Source organism: Petaurus breviceps, unplaced genomic scaffold (genome assembly GCF_028583685.1).
Source record: "Petaurus breviceps papuanus isolate PSGF00001 unplaced genomic scaffold, PetGlider_PUasm1.0 186, whole genome shotgun sequence".
NCBI lineage: Eukaryota > Metazoa > Chordata > Mammalia > Diprotodontia > Petauridae > Petaurus > Petaurus breviceps.
In genome coordinates, this window is record NW_027185798.1 from 49,880,970 (window position 1) to 49,897,893 (window position 16,924).

Consider the following 16,924-nt stretch of genomic DNA (forward strand, 5'->3'; position numbering starts at 1 on the left):
TCTATAAGATGTGATAAGCTTCATTTAAAATATTATAAAACTGTGTTTGGTGTGTATGTGTGTGTGCAAGTTATAGTCATAATTTATAGAAGAATCTATTTGCAAAGGGGCCAGACCATCTACACATTTGATCTAGAAAAGTAAATAAAGAATCAGAAGGGCTTTTGGCAAGGTTTCTATGTGCCCATGTAATCCATACCTCTTGAATTTTAGTATCTGGCTTAGCAATCAACTTAAATATTCTGTGCCATACAGTAGTATGGGTAATAAAAACATATGCACATCCCACCTGTCTATGCCTTGGCTTGTGCTTTTCTTTCTACCACAGATACTGTTTCCTTCATCAGATCATATATTTAGAGCTGGAAGGGACCTCAGAGGTTACTAAGTAAATATAACACTTTCATTTGGTAGATGAGGACCCTGAGACCCAAAGAAGTGTATCTGCTTATATGAGCAAAGTCATAGGGTTAGGAAGTGAAAGAGAATTTTTAACCTAGGTCCTATGGCTCTATTTTTCCTTCCTCCCTATCAGGTGGCTGCCTTCTGGGCCACACTTTAGTAAAGACATGTATATAAGCTGGAACATTCCCAAAAGAGAATGTTCAGGATGAGAAGTGAATTAGTGAATACACCATACAAGAAGCATGAAAGAAATTGAGATGTTTAGCTTGGGGAAGATGAGTTTGGGGTTTGGGAGGGGAGAAAGCTATAAGAGAAACTGTCAAATATTTGAATGGTTATCCTGTGGAAGAGTTGTTAATTTTTTCCCCTTGGATCCAGAGAGACCAATGACCCAAAGGATGAAAATTTCAAGAATGATCTATCAATGTATTAAATATTAGAAGATACTGTAATCTAGCAAACATGTATGCTCTTAACTATATAGATATGAAATCTTTCAAACCATCTGGCTATCACTGAACACATGACCTATCATGCTAATTCCAAGAAAAGTCTTTGGTAGCATGAATAAATTGTGAGTATGATTTCATTTGTAGGAGAAAATATTGATACAGAATTCCCTCCACCAATGCACAAGACAACAAAAACGACTTTCCAAAAGTGCAGGTCTAATGATATCACCTTCCTATTAAAAGAAAAAAAAACCTAGTGACTAGCTATTACCTTTAGTATCAAAAATAAATACTTTTGTTTGGCATTTGAAACCCTTCCAAACAGCCCCTAACTATGTTTCCAGCCCTTTTACATAATACACCTTTCCATTCACTGTGTGGTCCATCTCATAGGCAATCCTACTATTCTTTATACATAACACCTTTGATTGCATCTTTGTGCCTTTGAGCTAACTGTTTTCATGCCTGGAATGAATTTTCTCCTCACCTCCACTTCTTAGAAATCCTGATTTCCTTCAAGTATCAGTTCAAGCACCATCTTTTAAGTTATAGTTTTCCTTATCTCTCCCAGCTACCTTCCCTCCAAAAATATAGTTTGTATTTATTTAATTAGGCATTACATGTATGTGTTGTCTCTCTCTCTAGAATGTTCAGTTTTGTCTTCATATGTATAGTGCCTGGCACACAAGAAACGCTTTATACATTTCTGTTGAATGGTTGACATATAGTCTGAGAGATACCTGGGGCTCTCAGAAGTGATTTGTCTCGACTCATACAGTCATTGCACATTAAAGGCAGGACATGAGTGAATGCTTCTCTAACTCAGAGGCTGGCACTATCTTTTATGCCATGATGAACTGAGTATAAACTCGGATCTTCCTTTTCATTGATGGAGTTTGGTCTCAAATATTCTACTGGGGTGGGGTTTTTTAATTGTCATAAACAACATAACAAACTTTTAAAAGGAAATGCCATTGAGAGAAAAGAGATGAAAACTATAAAATAGACAGCACCAGTAGTTTCTAAGACAGAATGGTGCATCATCTTCCTTCTTATTCGACTAATTACATGTCTGGGAGAAATCATTCTTTTAGCTGACTATATAGAGACTCTTTTCTCTTGTTCACATTAAAGGATTGTCTGACATGTTTCAAAAATAGAAAGCCTGTAAGATTGATGATTTCCAGCATTAACCTTGATAATATTTTCCTTTTTAACCACTGCTGGCATTCTTCCCTTGCCCCTGTGATTCAAGTGGTCTTGTACAAGCCCGGCTTAAAGGGCCCTTGGAAGGAATGCCTTCAGGAGATGTAGAAAGCAGCACAATGCTGTAGATGTATGCACAAACATGTACATGTGTGTATACACATATTTACATACACGTATTTTATTTATACATATATGCACACATTTATATAGTATACATTTGAAATATGTATCTTCAAAATCTCTTCATAGAGGTTGCCTTGAACTGAGTCTCTATAAGGCAAATAATGAAAGGCATTAAACCAAGTGGCTGGTAAAGAAATTTACCCACATTTTAAAAGATCAGGGTCAGATGTTATCATTCATGTTATCAGAACAGACCAAACTAATACCTTTCTTTTGTATTATCAAGACAGTAGAGTCCATATATTGACATGGAACACTTGGGGAGTTTGGAACTAAATCATGCCATATGGTCAATACATGTAATAATTGGTGAATCATTCCAGTAAAGCATTAGCACCAAATGCAACCTGATGATGAAATAGACATATCTTATACACCTGAGAGATGCTAAATAGGCATTTTAATGAAACATGATGATGGTGTGTAAGTGACAAGAGGCAGTGATTGCTGATAAATGGAAATTACAAGAAGAGTTCCCATAGGCTAATAGGCACAATGTAGTTTAATTAGGCTGTTCCGGTGAAACTGGCTGGCTAGCTCTTCCCTTACCCAGCATTACATCTATCTCCAGGCTTTTGTAAAGCGTTCCTACATAATGCTGCCCTCCTCTTGACAGAGAGTTGATTGATTCAATGAATAGAAACAGACATATGATTGTGGACATGAGCAATGAGAGTCTGTCCTGTTTTGCTGGATTATTACTATTTGCTATAAGGGTTTTCTTTTTTGGAAGGCAGGAGGGAGGGAATAGAAAATTAGTAATAGTTAATTGAAAAATAAAATGTAATTAAGCAAAATGGTCCTAATACACTGGAATACACTACATCCACATTCCTTCTACCTAGAATCACTAGCTTCCATCAAAGCACAAATCAGGTGTTGCCTCCTCCCTGATCACCCCAGCACATTATTGTTCTTTAAATTCTTCTTATTTTGCATCTATTTGATATTTATTTGTGTGCATGTTTATCACCCAAGTAGAATGTAATGTCCTTGAGGGTAGGGGCTGCTCACAGCTCTAAATCCTATGAATTTATTTTTACCTATATTCCCCCTGGCCCCTAATATAGCACCCCACACAGAGGAGACACTTAATAATAAATGTATGTTGATTGATCATCTTTCAGAGAGAATCAAGGCTTTATTCTAATGAACACAAGATTTAAGGCTCGGGTAAACAAAAGTCATCCAAACTATACCATCTCTAACACTGCAAGTCTTATATGGAAGGCTGATTAAAAGGCCTGATATCTTTGGGTTAAATGTGCTATGGAAATATCTAGGTTTTTATTACCAATAATTGAGGAAATCTCTCAATCTGCTCAAGGAGTTAAGGACTAAACACTGTGAAAAAGAATATATAAGTCCAGGTGAAAAAGAAAGAAAAGTGGGAAATTAGGGAAGACAGACATTTTGTTTAAATGATAAACAAAAGTCAAGATGTCATTTTTTTCTGACCCCACAATCCTTTCTACAACTAGGCCATTAAGTGACTAATTTGCTCTTACCTCGAAGTCCTGGATTTGCTATGAATCCAGTTATTGATTGCCATTGAATCAGGCATTCTATAAAAGACTTTATATCTGAAGTCAACGTTGCTTCATTGTCTACTTCTATGTTGTTCTTTCTCCCTCATCTGTCACCTCCTAACCTGCCCAAACTGCTACTTTTCCTTGGTGCTCTCTAGGTCTATAGCCCCATATTTCCAGCTTTTTACCAGGTTCTTAACCTAATGCCTCTTTTGTGTTCTTTAACACTTGAGGAATGTTTGTTTGTTTTGTAAATTACCGTCTTGCTTAGAAGATCTGAGGTCTTTTACTCAGTTGACTGACGAATTTCTAACTCATCGTTTCACCTTGATTTCTTGTACCTGCCTATTCTCTGACTCCTATTCTTTTTCCTGGCTTCTGATCTCCAATCCAGACTACTGGTTTCCAGGCATTCTCTGTTCTCTTCTCAGATATGTTCTTGTCTTTTTTCTTATGTTTACCTTGACCCTCCAGATCTTGCCTTCCCTAGCTAATTCACTGCTGTCCATGGTCCAGACATGGTTTTTTTTCATAACAAGAGATTTTTGTTTTTTTGTTTCACATTGTGGAGAAGCACAAGTTCCAAGTCAGTATAACTGTTGTGGGCAGGATCAAAGAATCTGGTAACAATTAACTTAAGATAGTAAAATCTTTAAAAATACATTTATAAAGGTTGTGGCTGTCCTATAGGGTTTAAAGCTTAAAGTTCTGAAAATTAGTGTAGCCTCAAGGCTATTCTGATTTGTTGAAAATTTAGCATAGAATTAAAAAGTCAAAGAGATTTTAAGGGACAGAAAGAAACTTATTCCAGCATTCTGTTAATGTCTTTAGCCTGAATACCATTACATACTGCTTCACAGGGAAGTTTTTAAATAGGTCCAAAATCTACAAAGAAATGAGACTAAACCAAATAAACTCTTTTTAAGGTTTCTTGTATGGTACCTATCTTCAAAAGTTTGAGAACTAATATTGATTTTTATTATTTATTTTAAACAAAGCATTAAGCTATTCTTTAGAGTCATTGCATTTTGATGTTTGGTTAAGACTTGGTAATGATAGCAATATAAGTGCAGCAATATAATATTCAGGTTTCATTTAATCTATTGACTCCACTTTCATGGGATGCTAGGGGGTGCATTCAGTTCAAGAAATATATTAACCACATCCACAACATCTTTCATCTTGCAGTGATCATTTCAGTTGGGTCCCTACTATGCCACATGATTTATATCTGGCCACACACACGTCTGGATTTAATGTGAGCTCCTCTAAGCATCAGAGGGGAAAGGTATAGGACTTAAAAAAAAAAAAAAAGAGCTAAATGAACCAGCCATGCCATTGATTGATTCTCTTCCTATACATAGATTAGGTCACTAAGTAGCTTTTAAAGCTTGTTAGCATGTTGGCTTTTTTCCTGCTCCAAGTAGCTGCACATCACAGCAGAGACATGCAGAAGTAGCCAAGCTTCAAGAGGCAAAGGTCAGCTCCCAGAATTACTTACGTTGACAGCCGTAGTGCCAGGAATTTCCTGGCAGACACTCATCACATTTACGCCCTGTTGTTCCCGTCTTACACTCACAAAATCCTGTGCCATTACAACGGTCATGGATTGAGCCCAAAGGGTTACAAAAACACTCTGTAGAAACAAGACAACACACATGCTGGAGACAGGTCTATATAGCTCATAAATTACAAGCAAGGGGAGCATTTCCATCCTATTACTTAAAGAGATCCTGCCCACTAATGAAATGCTTTGGTAATCTGCCTGTTTTAGCTCCATTTAGTTATTTGTGCAGCCTTCTCTAATACTGTTTTATGAGAAGGAAGGAAGTTAACTGAAAACTCTAGAGGGCATAAGGCATAATGTACTTTGACTCTAACCCACTATAATGGAGATTCCATTTTAGAGGACATTTTTTCACTTAGACTAATGAATATTATAGGAGGTTTGTATATCAAGGATACATCTCTATGCCATCAGTGGAAAATCTGTTTTAAATTATTCAAATGGGCTTATCTGTAATACTCAACACTTGGAGTCCTGCTGAGTATCTTGAAAATGCACTTTACTATTGAATGCACTTTGTTTATTACAAAGATTCTCTTATTTTTGCATTGAAAACTGTCCTTAATTAAAGTATTTGTTATTACAGTTCTGAGTTTACATGTTGCCTTTATTAGGCATAGCTTTTATTGACATAGCTTTTATTGATCCCAAAGTAACAGTCTTAATAAAGAAGTACATTTCCCAAACTCAATTCAATTTCAATACATTATAATTTAAAGATTATATTTTTTCTTATGACTCTTTTTATATGGCCACTGTGAGCATGTGAAAGAGAAAATGAAAGTTTATACTTTTCACACACTCAGACATTCATTGATGAAATGTGTTGTCATTAGTTTGGGAAGTCAGACTTGTTTAAGATTAGAAAGATGATTGGCAATTACCTAGATTTCCACAAGGCTCTTAGGCAAAGCCAATTAGAAGAAGGTCTGCCACATTAGGAATGAGTGGCTTAAATCCTAGCCCCCACCTTTGTGTAACCCTAGGCAAGTTCTTTCTTCTCTCTGTAACTTATTTTCCCTATTATTACAATTATGAATATATTATGATTCATTAGAATTCTTTGGATAATTATATATTTAAAGAATATTAAGTCAAGTCAACAAGCCCTTGTAGGTAATCCTGAGGTTCCTGTAATGGAAACAGGTCTGGGAATCGTGACAAGAAAGAAAGAGATGAGAAAGATTGAAAGGTAAGAATCTTATCTCTAAGTTCCTCCTTTCAATTTATACCTGACCCTTATAATTATTTTTCTCCTCAACATTGGATTTATTTCAAAATGTAAACTTAAACGTTTTTTAAAAATTAAAGCTTTGGCATTTTACATTCTCAGGTTGATCATCTGTTTCTTGTTATTAATAATCTATAAATTACAGGTAATATTAACATTCTGTATATTCGAGAAGCATAGTTACCCCTGGAAAACATGGTTCCATAATAATAATCCAATCAATTAGCTAACAACAGTAATTAATGACTGTAAGGTCCTAGATGCCAACACTCACTCCCACCCCCACCCCCCACCCACTGTGGAACATTTGAGCAGCAGAAGGTCTCTCAGTGGGTATCGAAGAAAAAGTTGGTAATTTAGATGTTACTCAGACATTCTTAGAAATAACTTGTGAATCAAGGTTCAGTGTAAAATCTACCTTAAATATTAAGAATTTGGTCATCACTAATAATATTTAATCCAAAATTCATCTAGCACAGTCTACTAGGGAAAGAAGAGAGGACTATTTCTAATCTATAAATCTAGAAAACCTCTATAAACCTCATCTATAAACCTCTCATTTATAAAAATAACACATTATAGTCTGCAAAGCACCTTTCCTACATGAGCTCACCATATCTTGACAACAGGTCTGTGAAGAATGGACTGTTGCTATGACTATCACTCCGCCCTTCTATTTTAAAAGATAATGAAACTGAGATTCAGGAAGTTTTAGGGGTTTCCCATTACCATAAAACTAGTAGATGTCCAAGATAGTCTACATGACTCATAGACCAGAATTCTAGCCATGATGTCATGTTTCTGCCTCTCACTAATCTGTGGAAATCAGGGTTATTTGATTTATTCTAAAATGTTTTTAAAGTGCTTTGCAGTCTCTAAAGTGCTATATAAATGTCAACAATCCTCCTCATAATGTGATTTTAGCTCTATACTTGATACAAGATACGTTGAGATTCTGAATAGTCAAATTTTCAGATTTTAGGGTGAATTCAATTGCTGATGGTATTCTCATCACTTTGAGACATGCCTAGCATATCAGCAGTGATCACACATTCACTTGCCTGATGTCTAGTATTAGCAAGACATTCTCAACCACATGGACCATGTAGCTCTTGTTGCCAGTTTAAATGGATGGTGTATGTGTCTGAGAAACATGTGACTATGCCACTTTCATGTAATTATTTTGTCACCACAGAGGAATTACATGTCTCTTTGAAGATATGATAGTTATGTTTGGAACATGTATGAAAATGGGAAATATCAGTGATCATGAAGCAGTCATTATGGTACACTGCACATGGGGTCCCTTTAAGCATCTTCTATTTCCCACAAAATAAAAATAATACCAGCAGTTTCCTATGTATGTTTCACCAGTCTTGGTTTCATCTTGTGGATGCACATGACCATGTGACAACTGAGGTGAAAGGTGGACCAAAAAAAATTGCTGTTGATGGACAGCACATAGCAGAAGTTCTAAATGGGAAAGTGATAGATTTTTGTTTAAATGTTAAAAAGGCGAGGAGTTAGGACTCAAAATTTCAAGCCAATCGATTCTTTTCTAAATGCCTAATTTTATAACAGTGAATTGGATGAATTCCCATACATTTTCATCAGCTCTTTCTTTCTAAGGTAAAATTAAATTCGACTCTCAATCACTTGCATGCAAACATTCTTAGGCCCAATCAGGCTATCTTCACTAAGGCAAACCCATTCTCCTAGGCCCTCCAACCTTAACTGGAGCTTAGATCATAAATATGGGAAATGCTGGCAGTGCACAGGTCTCCCCTTAAGTCATTATTCTTTCCTGATGGGCTACTAGAGTCAATTAGACCTCATATAGCTTCTGAGTGAACCTTTATTTAGAAGGTTCTATGGATATTTGCTATGCAATAGTCTATAGATAGAGATATTTTAGATACAGATGGAAAATATTCAAACAAGCTCAAATATATTATAATTATATCTATTTCGATGCATTGGTTCCAAGAAGAGATGATATACTCAGTGTTACATTGGAGCTATACAATTTTTATTCAGAATATTTCAACCTTTAAAAAAATCAGTATTTTAAACAAAATTGGGGGCAGAGTAATAGCATCATTGCCAAATTTCAATCTTACCTAAAATGTCAGTCTTAATACTTACCAAGAACTATAGCTGATTTGAATAGTGTCAGACTATGAACAGAAACTTGTCTGTCTCCATAAAACCAGATTTCCCAGTTGTTCAGAATTTTGCTAAACAAACTTCTCTTGTAAATGTTGAAAACAACTTGCTCTTAAACAGCATAATTTTCTTTAGCAAATACCAGTGTAAAAAGGAATATTAAGCTTTCCATATTGTCATCAGCAGTAGGGGTGCTTAAACACAGGCACGCATACACACACACATACACACACACAAACGGGAGCTGATTTTTAATCTCAGGGTAATTAAGTGAGCTTTTCCAATAGTGACAGAGCTTTTGCTTAGGCAGTTATGCAGAGAGGTATTATGGGGTTCATCTGAAAGTTTGAGGTGAGGTCTAAACCAGATGATAGAATAGATTGAGTAAAATGACATTAAATCACTTGACAATTGACAATGAGAGTTCATTGAGGATAAAATCTACCATGAGTTATTCACTTTTTCCTTCTTTATCTAGAAACTTATGAAGTTAACCTGAAGAAGTTTAAAGAATTTTAACTTGAATCCTGTTTTATTTATTTTCTCTGTCTTGCAGGTAAGATATCTTTTGAATATGGCATTATGGCAGTTGCATGTATGTTAGATGAGATCTAATACAAGTGGAATCCTGGAGAGGAGGCTCAAGAAGGCCTCCGTGCCTTTTTGTGTTTCTGAATATAGTCCAAATAGTATATTGTGAGTATTATAAAGACTATACTTTTGCCTGTTTCTAGCATTCTAAGTAGAGTTGTTTCTGTTCAAAATCGCATAATACACAGCCAGCTTTTATTTCAAAAAAGAATAATAAAAATGTCTGAGAAATTCAATCTGATAGTTCATGCTGCTGAGGTATAAGGGAAAGAGCTCTGGAGTCATGTTTCTTAAGCTGCATATGCTCTTTGGGGGAAAAAAATCATTTAATTACACTGAGCCTTAATTTTCACATCTTTAAAATGGGGAAAGCAGAAGATCATAATGTTGTGAGAATAAAAGTTAATAAGAAATTACAGAGAAAGTAATGTAGAAATATTCATGTACTTCTTTAATATCTCAAGAAATCCCTGATTTCAATGAGCTTTCTTCTCAGTTCCCACTACTGATGAAGTTCACAATATCTTCACAAGTTAATAGATAATATTCATGAGTTGTGGCAATAATAATAATAATTATAATACTAATATTAACTTGTGGCCAACCTTTTGAGGATAAAACTCTTCAAACTGATTTACACTGGAAACCATTACAACTCCATAGGATTTTTCAGTGCTTCTGATCTACTGGAACAGACTTTGTGGTCCCAGGGCAATATCCATATAATGATGAAATATGTTTGGAAGGCTTTAGTGAAGATCATATGTTCTGGGCATAATTAATATAAAGTAAACTATGCATTTTCTGTTTATGATTTTAAAACAGAATTAAATACTGGAGCTAGAAGAGGACTGGAGATGTCATTTAGTCAATGGGATATAAGATGCTCAAATACAGAAACTTATTGTCTTTGAATCTACAGTGCCCATTACATAGCAATACCTAATTAATTAATTGGGTTGAATTAGTCTGCCACCCATTGGGGGCCTGGCCATTTTAAGATACTCAAATACAGAAACTTATTGTCTTTGAATCTACAGTGCCCATTACATAGCAATACTTAATTAATTAATTGGGTTGAATTAGTCTACCACCCATTGGGGGAGTGGCCATTACAGATGCAGAAATTTAAGACAAGTGAGATGAAGTGATGGCAGAGCTAACATTAGAGCTTAGGTAGGTCTCCTGATTCTTATATCCAAGGTCGTGTTTTTGCTCACCATAATGCCATTCCTGAAGGACTCATGTGATCCAGAGGGACTCTGGTGGCCATGACAATATGGATTGATGATTCTTTAGGAAAGGGGTCATATTTCATTTGTGTAAAATCAATTTAAAAAACCCCTTTGTAAAAACCTTTCAGAATAAGTTTCCTCATCTACACAATGGGGACAATAATGCTTTCTTCCCATAACAAAACTTATGTGAATTAATAATTTGTTTTTAGAACTTCTTTCTCAACATAGTGCCAGCTGACTTCATGCAGATGATTTTCTTGGATGGGCTTTTGATTTCACTCCTGTTTCCTAGCCACTTCCTAGGATCGATCTGGAGTTAAGCCACTTTCCTTTGTATTTGACAAAAACAATAACATGTGCTTACTCCCGTCTATACTCTTGCTCATTAAAGTGATGCCTGCCTTTTCCCAGAGTATTTCTCTAGGATTCAGAGGTGGCAAGCCTGCAGCCTAGAGGCCACATGTGGCTTTCTCAGTCCTTGGGTGTGGCCTTTTGACTGACCCCAAGTTTTACGGAACAGATCCTTTCATTAAGGGGATTTTTTCTGTGAAGTTTGGATTTAGTCAAAGAGTGACACTTGAGGACTTAGAAGGCCACATGTGGCCTTGGGGTCGAAGGTTCCCCACCCCTGCTCTAGGTTTTTGACCTGTTTCTTAGGCACTATGAGAGTGTCTATCAATTCTTGTCTTTTTTTTGTGAGCATGTATGAGTCGTTCTGTAACTCCCTTTGGCCATTGGGTTATTATATGTTTCATTAATGTTACATGGTGTTTTATTATTATATTTTTATTATGATATGGTCCAGAAGTATACATGTAGGTTTCTACTGTGTAGGTGTTTAAGGCTCAAAATGTGTTCTTCCAATTTACATTTGATTTAGGAAATATTCCTATTACTGTTCATTTTATTTTACATAATGCTCCATTGCATTAAAAATCTAAACTAGAATAAATGTTTATGGAATACTTATTTTATATTATATTCTATAAACTATCTGTTCTATGTATAGAATAGATGAATTTCTAGAAATTGAAGTTTAAAGTGAAATTCAATCTTTGAATTTTGAATTATTTTTTTCTATCCCAATATCTCATCATGGTGTGGAGATGACCCTTAAATTGAGCTGTAAAAGTTTTGAGAAAGAGCCTACCTACTAAAGGAATGTGCCTCTTTTCAAAGTTTTAGTATAGGTTAAGTTAATAGGATTGTAGGCTACTAGATTAAGCTCTATATTGGCCCTTAGGAACCATCTGATCTAACTCCCTTATCAGGAAACATATGAGATAGTCAAGAAATGTTTTAATGATTTACTGAAGGTCATACAGTTTTCAGAAGGTTTGCCACCAGGAGTTTTTTTTTTTTCTGCCACGGTAATTCACAAAGATCCTCATTGGTGTAAACACAGAGGAGCATAACCACACATACTACTAAAGTCATGTATCTTTGAAATACTGCTACTCTTTAATTAACATTGATGTCCACTATGAAATAAAACCTTAATTCCCCTAAGAAAATACAAACAGTGACAGTGAGATCTAAGCAGAATAGTGAGCAAAATAATTGTGGTGATAGTGCTGGTAGGGTTGGTGATTGGATTAGGTTTGGAGGACTTGCTGCCACCAGGTTCTGTAAAGTTCATGCAATCAATGTTGGGTTGGTGGGCACCAGGTACCCAATTTCCTAGCCCTGCTGTTTTTATCCTTTGGCCATTGATAGGAGAATAATTTTTTTTTGCTTCTGTTACAGTAGCGAGAATCCAGAACCCACATTCACATTTTACAACAAAACCTAACAAATGAAATTGTGTTTGCCATCATAGATCAATAAACCAAGGGCTAACTATTAATGAATTCTAATTCCAGAAACCTGAATTTTAATTCATTTATACTTATTAAGGATCAATTATGTACAAGGCAGAATTTGTTCCCAAATGCACTAGACGTATCATAGCAAACATTCATTAGAATGACTGTTTTCATAACTGAAAATAAATTTAGAAGGAATCATATGAAAAGGTTCAAGCAAATTATCACAGAGTTCTAAGATTTTAGGGAGAAAAGGGAGAATGAACTCTTTACCACTTTCAACCATTACCTTCCAGGTAATCATTAAAATGGTTAAAGCACATCTCCCAAACTCAGATTTCAACTATGTGAGTTTGAAATCCACTTTGGAGATACTTGCATCCACAGAAAGAGCTCATTCCATCTTGACTATCCAACAACAGTTGTGTTGCAGATCTCTAGCCTCTGAGAAGCAGGTCCCAACAGCTCAAAAAGATCCAGAACAAAAGCCAGAATGATAATGAAACTGACCTATGCATACATTTTCATCGTCCAGCTGTGCAGAAGCATTTCTGAAGTAGCCCAGCCTGCATAACTCACAGTGCTGCCCTCTAGTGTTGTGTTTACAGCTCACGCAAATGACTGTATTGAGCAGCTCGATATAACTGCACCGTTTGGAGTGGCCGAAGCATTCACAGTCTTTCAAGGAAGAACAGAAATGTATACACAAAAGTATACAGTAGTAGAGTCATTGCACATCACATGCTTGGATCCAATGAAGCATGAATAAAAGATGGCTGGATGGCAGGACAGATATGGGAAGTAATGGAGCACATAAGGACAAATGTTTTGACTGGCATGGAAGAAGCATCTGTTGCAAGCAGGATAGAACAGTCAGACATTCATAACATGACTGGAGAGAGTTCTTAGCAGAATAGATGATGAAATGGAAGCATTTGCAGTTGTATACCTTTTAGGAGTTGGGAAGACTTCAAATTCCAATGATGCAAATGCCCATTTGTTTTATTTTATTTTTTACACACTTAAGACAGGGATAATGACTTTAATAACCCCCTCCTCTGATGTTCTCAGTCTAAAACAGAGAAGGGAGAGGATTTTGTGAGCTTTGGATTCCTCAGCATGCTGCCACTCTCTTAGTGAGCTCACCGCTCTTTACCAACAACAAAAAGTGCCGAATTTAATTAAGGTCTGAACTCCTAACATTTCTCCTTTCTTTCAGCAACTTCTCAATGAAAGACTACTTTAAGTGAGACCAATGCTGCATATGTGGTTGCAACAAACAGCACCAGGAAAAAGGTAGAGAATCTTGAAGTGAGAATAACTTCCCAATTAAATAGTCATTTCTCTTTCAAGTTTTCAGTTTGGCAGTGAAAGGAGTCACAACTCCAGATCATTGTTTTTTGGCTCCTTACGGGGTTTGAGGTACACTGGGGTTCTACAGTCTCATGCCCTAAAGCTGGATGAGGTAAGGAGACAACCAAACAGGAAAAAATGGTAGAAGATCATAAGACAAGAGGAAGGAATGTTGACTCTCTTCCCTGTCACTGATGAGAAGTCATCATTTAATTAAGCCTTGTCAAGGACAATACATGTTTTATTTTCAGAAAATTCTACTGGTAGAAGCAATTATTATTGGAAAACAGAGAAAGATGTGAGTATGAAGAAGAGAGATGGAGAGTTTATGAGGGGAGAAAGGTTTCTTTATTTTTCTTCCTAAGATATAGGAGGATGGCTCCTTCTCCATGTAGGCAGAGTGTGTCTGTGTGTGGGGTGACACCTATAAAATACTACTAATAGCCCTGTCTGTCAGAAATATATCTGTTTCCCACTAGTCCTTTGCTGGCCTTCTGCTATTGACATATAAGTACTTTATCAACTGCAGTGACTAAAAATAAAGCAACAATCCCATTTTTTCTTATAGGCCTGAAGTGGCCATTTTTAGAATTATTCCTTTCGGTTAGACACCAAAGTCAAGGCCAAATACCTAGTTGGCTATTTAAAATGCATACCTTTATAGGACCATAGCCTTAGAGATGGAAGGGACAATACACATAATTTAGCCCAACCTCCTCATTTTATGGAAAAGGAAACTGAAGCCCAGAGAAGTTAAATGACTTGCCAAATATCAGATAAATAGGAGAATCAGGATTTGAATCCACATCAACTCCAAATCCAGTGCTCTTTCTCCTATATGATACTCCGGAAGGGAGGGTAGAGACAATAATCTCAACCTAACAACATCAACACTCATTAAAAGAGCTTGGGTTAGTTTGTTAATAGAATTAGTTATCATCTTAGAAAGAAGAGATCAGGGTCCTGAAGAAATGGAATGTAGGGCAAATAGGTTCTTTGATGGGTAGTGGTGCGGAGAGCATGATGAGTAGGGGGTCATTGGGTGGAGGTGCAGCATGGGGCCACTGGTAGGATACAGACAAAAGAGGAGTCTCCAGAGGTCAAACTAACTACTTCATGGTTACTTTTAGGATCAACATGTTGTGGGGAGGGATAGGGAGATGAATATCCATGTATCGTGGGGGTGATATCAGTAAATAGGCATTTCTCATGTGTGTAATTTTCCAGAAAATGGTACTAGAAATACAAACCATGGTTTAAAATGATCCTGAACTAAAAATCCAATTTCATTACAGACACATTATAACTGGTCAGAGTTATTAATTTGCCCACTCCCTGAAAAAAAATAGGAATCCTATGACACCTCTCTGAATAATTTTTTGGGCCACAATTAATTTTGGCCTGAAACTTCTATAGTGGGAAGCAGATGAGACAATACATTTCCACAGTAGTATAACCAAAGGAATTTAGTCACTGTAAGGGGATGAGGAACAATGGGGGGAATAAATTAATCTAGGGAGTGGTGTTGGCAGAATTAATTCATTTGGAAGTCTTCTAGAGAAGTTTAGAACTTCTGGTAGGGGTTATTGAGAGATTAAGACATCTTTGTTCTCTTGATTTTCCTTGATTGGGAGCTCACCTAGTCTGGAAACAAATCCACATTGATGGGTATGGTTGTCCTGCTCGTCACTCTAAGTTGGGTTCATTTCTACCCACCATCATGGAACTAGGTTGAAGGTTTCCTAAAAGTGTTTCTTTTTTGTAGATATTTATGTCACTCTTTAGGGATTTTTCCAGTGACAAGAACTGCCACTGGGAACACTGTATTTTTTTTTAATGATGAGCTATCCATGTTCCCCTGGAGAGGCCAAAATTTCCATTCAGCAGAAGGTGTATAAATAAAGAGTTTCTATTCCCTCCTTCCTCTCTGTCTTTTACTGTGAATCTGCAGACATTTCATGAACCAGATTTCCACCTAGTATATAATATGCTTTGTATTGAATTGTTGCATCTGGGAGGCTCCATTTTTGCATTGATATTACCTATAAAGAGCTACCTTATCTTGGCAGAATACTGATTGGTAAAACTTGGAAGAAGTTGAATTACTTTAGGAGATATCAATCCTAATCAAAACTTTGCATGGAGCAGGAACTCTGCAAAGACCTATGAGATTTCAAATGTCTCATAATCTAAGACGGGAGCTAATACTAATATTGTTGTGATAGAATGTGAGTAACACATACGCCTCTGTTGGCTCCCAAATAGATCAGTGAAACACCTCCCAGGGCTGAAGAGATGACGAGAGAGGATAGATGTGGAAATATATTTTGAAAAAAGATAAAAAGCGAACTGTAACTGCAAAGTACTAGAATAGTTATCCTCTTGGAAAGAAGGGATTGGGGTCCTGATCCATTTTTAAAAAACAGGAAACTTAGAACATAAGGTCATATCTTCATCTGAAAGGGACGAGTTTTCCATCTGGGTTAACCCTCTCATTTTACCACATGCTCTAATATAACCAGGACAAACATTTACAATCCTCATTTATCAAATTAATTAGTTACCATGTTAGGATACGCTGAGCTCTAGGACCCTGAGGGGATGGTAATTGATATTCACAATAATGACTCCCAGGGTACTCTAAGACCTCAGGCAGAGGAAGACCTCCCAAAGGGTAGAAATGTCCCCCTAATTTTGCATTCAGCTTTGTCCCTTACTTCCAACTAATCTAGACTGAATTTACAAAGAAAGATTGAATTTGTTAAAACTTTGGACAAAGAGAAATCATTCCTATCCTGTCAAATCAACTCTCAAACCAAATTTGTGACTTCCACAGTTTGTTTAAATGTAATATGGAAATAGCCAGAGATAACTACTGAAATGTATCTAAATGGTTAGGAAGGGCAGAAAGCATGTTTTAATTATTGACAGTCATGTTCATCACAATCATCAACAATAGCAATAAAGATTTTTTGAGTTCCTGCTATGTCCAATACACCATGGTAGGCACAAGGGGAGATCCATAGCCCTGGTCTGGTTGGTGCTTACAATACAGTGGGAGAGAGAGAAGACATGAATACAAAGGTAAATAACAGAAACGTAGTGTATACCACATGCCAAGTAAGTCGTGTAAACTCAGGAAATCAGAGGAGAGGGGAAAAAAAACCACAAGAAAACAGTAGACAGGGCATTTTT

At 36.4% G+C, this 16,924-nt stretch overlaps 1 protein-coding gene across 7 annotated transcripts in view; it reads right to left on the reverse strand.

Annotated features, from left to right (window-relative positions):
- The window catches only part of NTNG1 (netrin G1), a 433,521-nt gene that overhangs the window by 53,722 nt on the left and 362,875 nt on the right, over nt 1-16,924 (reverse strand). For 3 of the 7 annotated variants that reach the window (XM_069090496.1, XM_069090498.1, XM_069090497.1), the window contains exons 6-7: nt 12,887-13,054; nt 5,280-5,414 (exon numbers count right to left, since the gene is read on the reverse strand). The exons of 2 other annotated variants lie outside the window; for them this stretch is intronic. In XM_069090496.1, the coding sequence (XP_068946597.1) occupies nt 5,280-5,414; nt 12,887-13,054 (303 nt within the window). The remainder of the gene's footprint in view (nt 1-5,279; nt 5,415-12,886; nt 13,055-16,924) is intronic. 2 more of the 7 variants (XM_069090499.1, XM_069090500.1) reach the window with 1 other exon arrangement.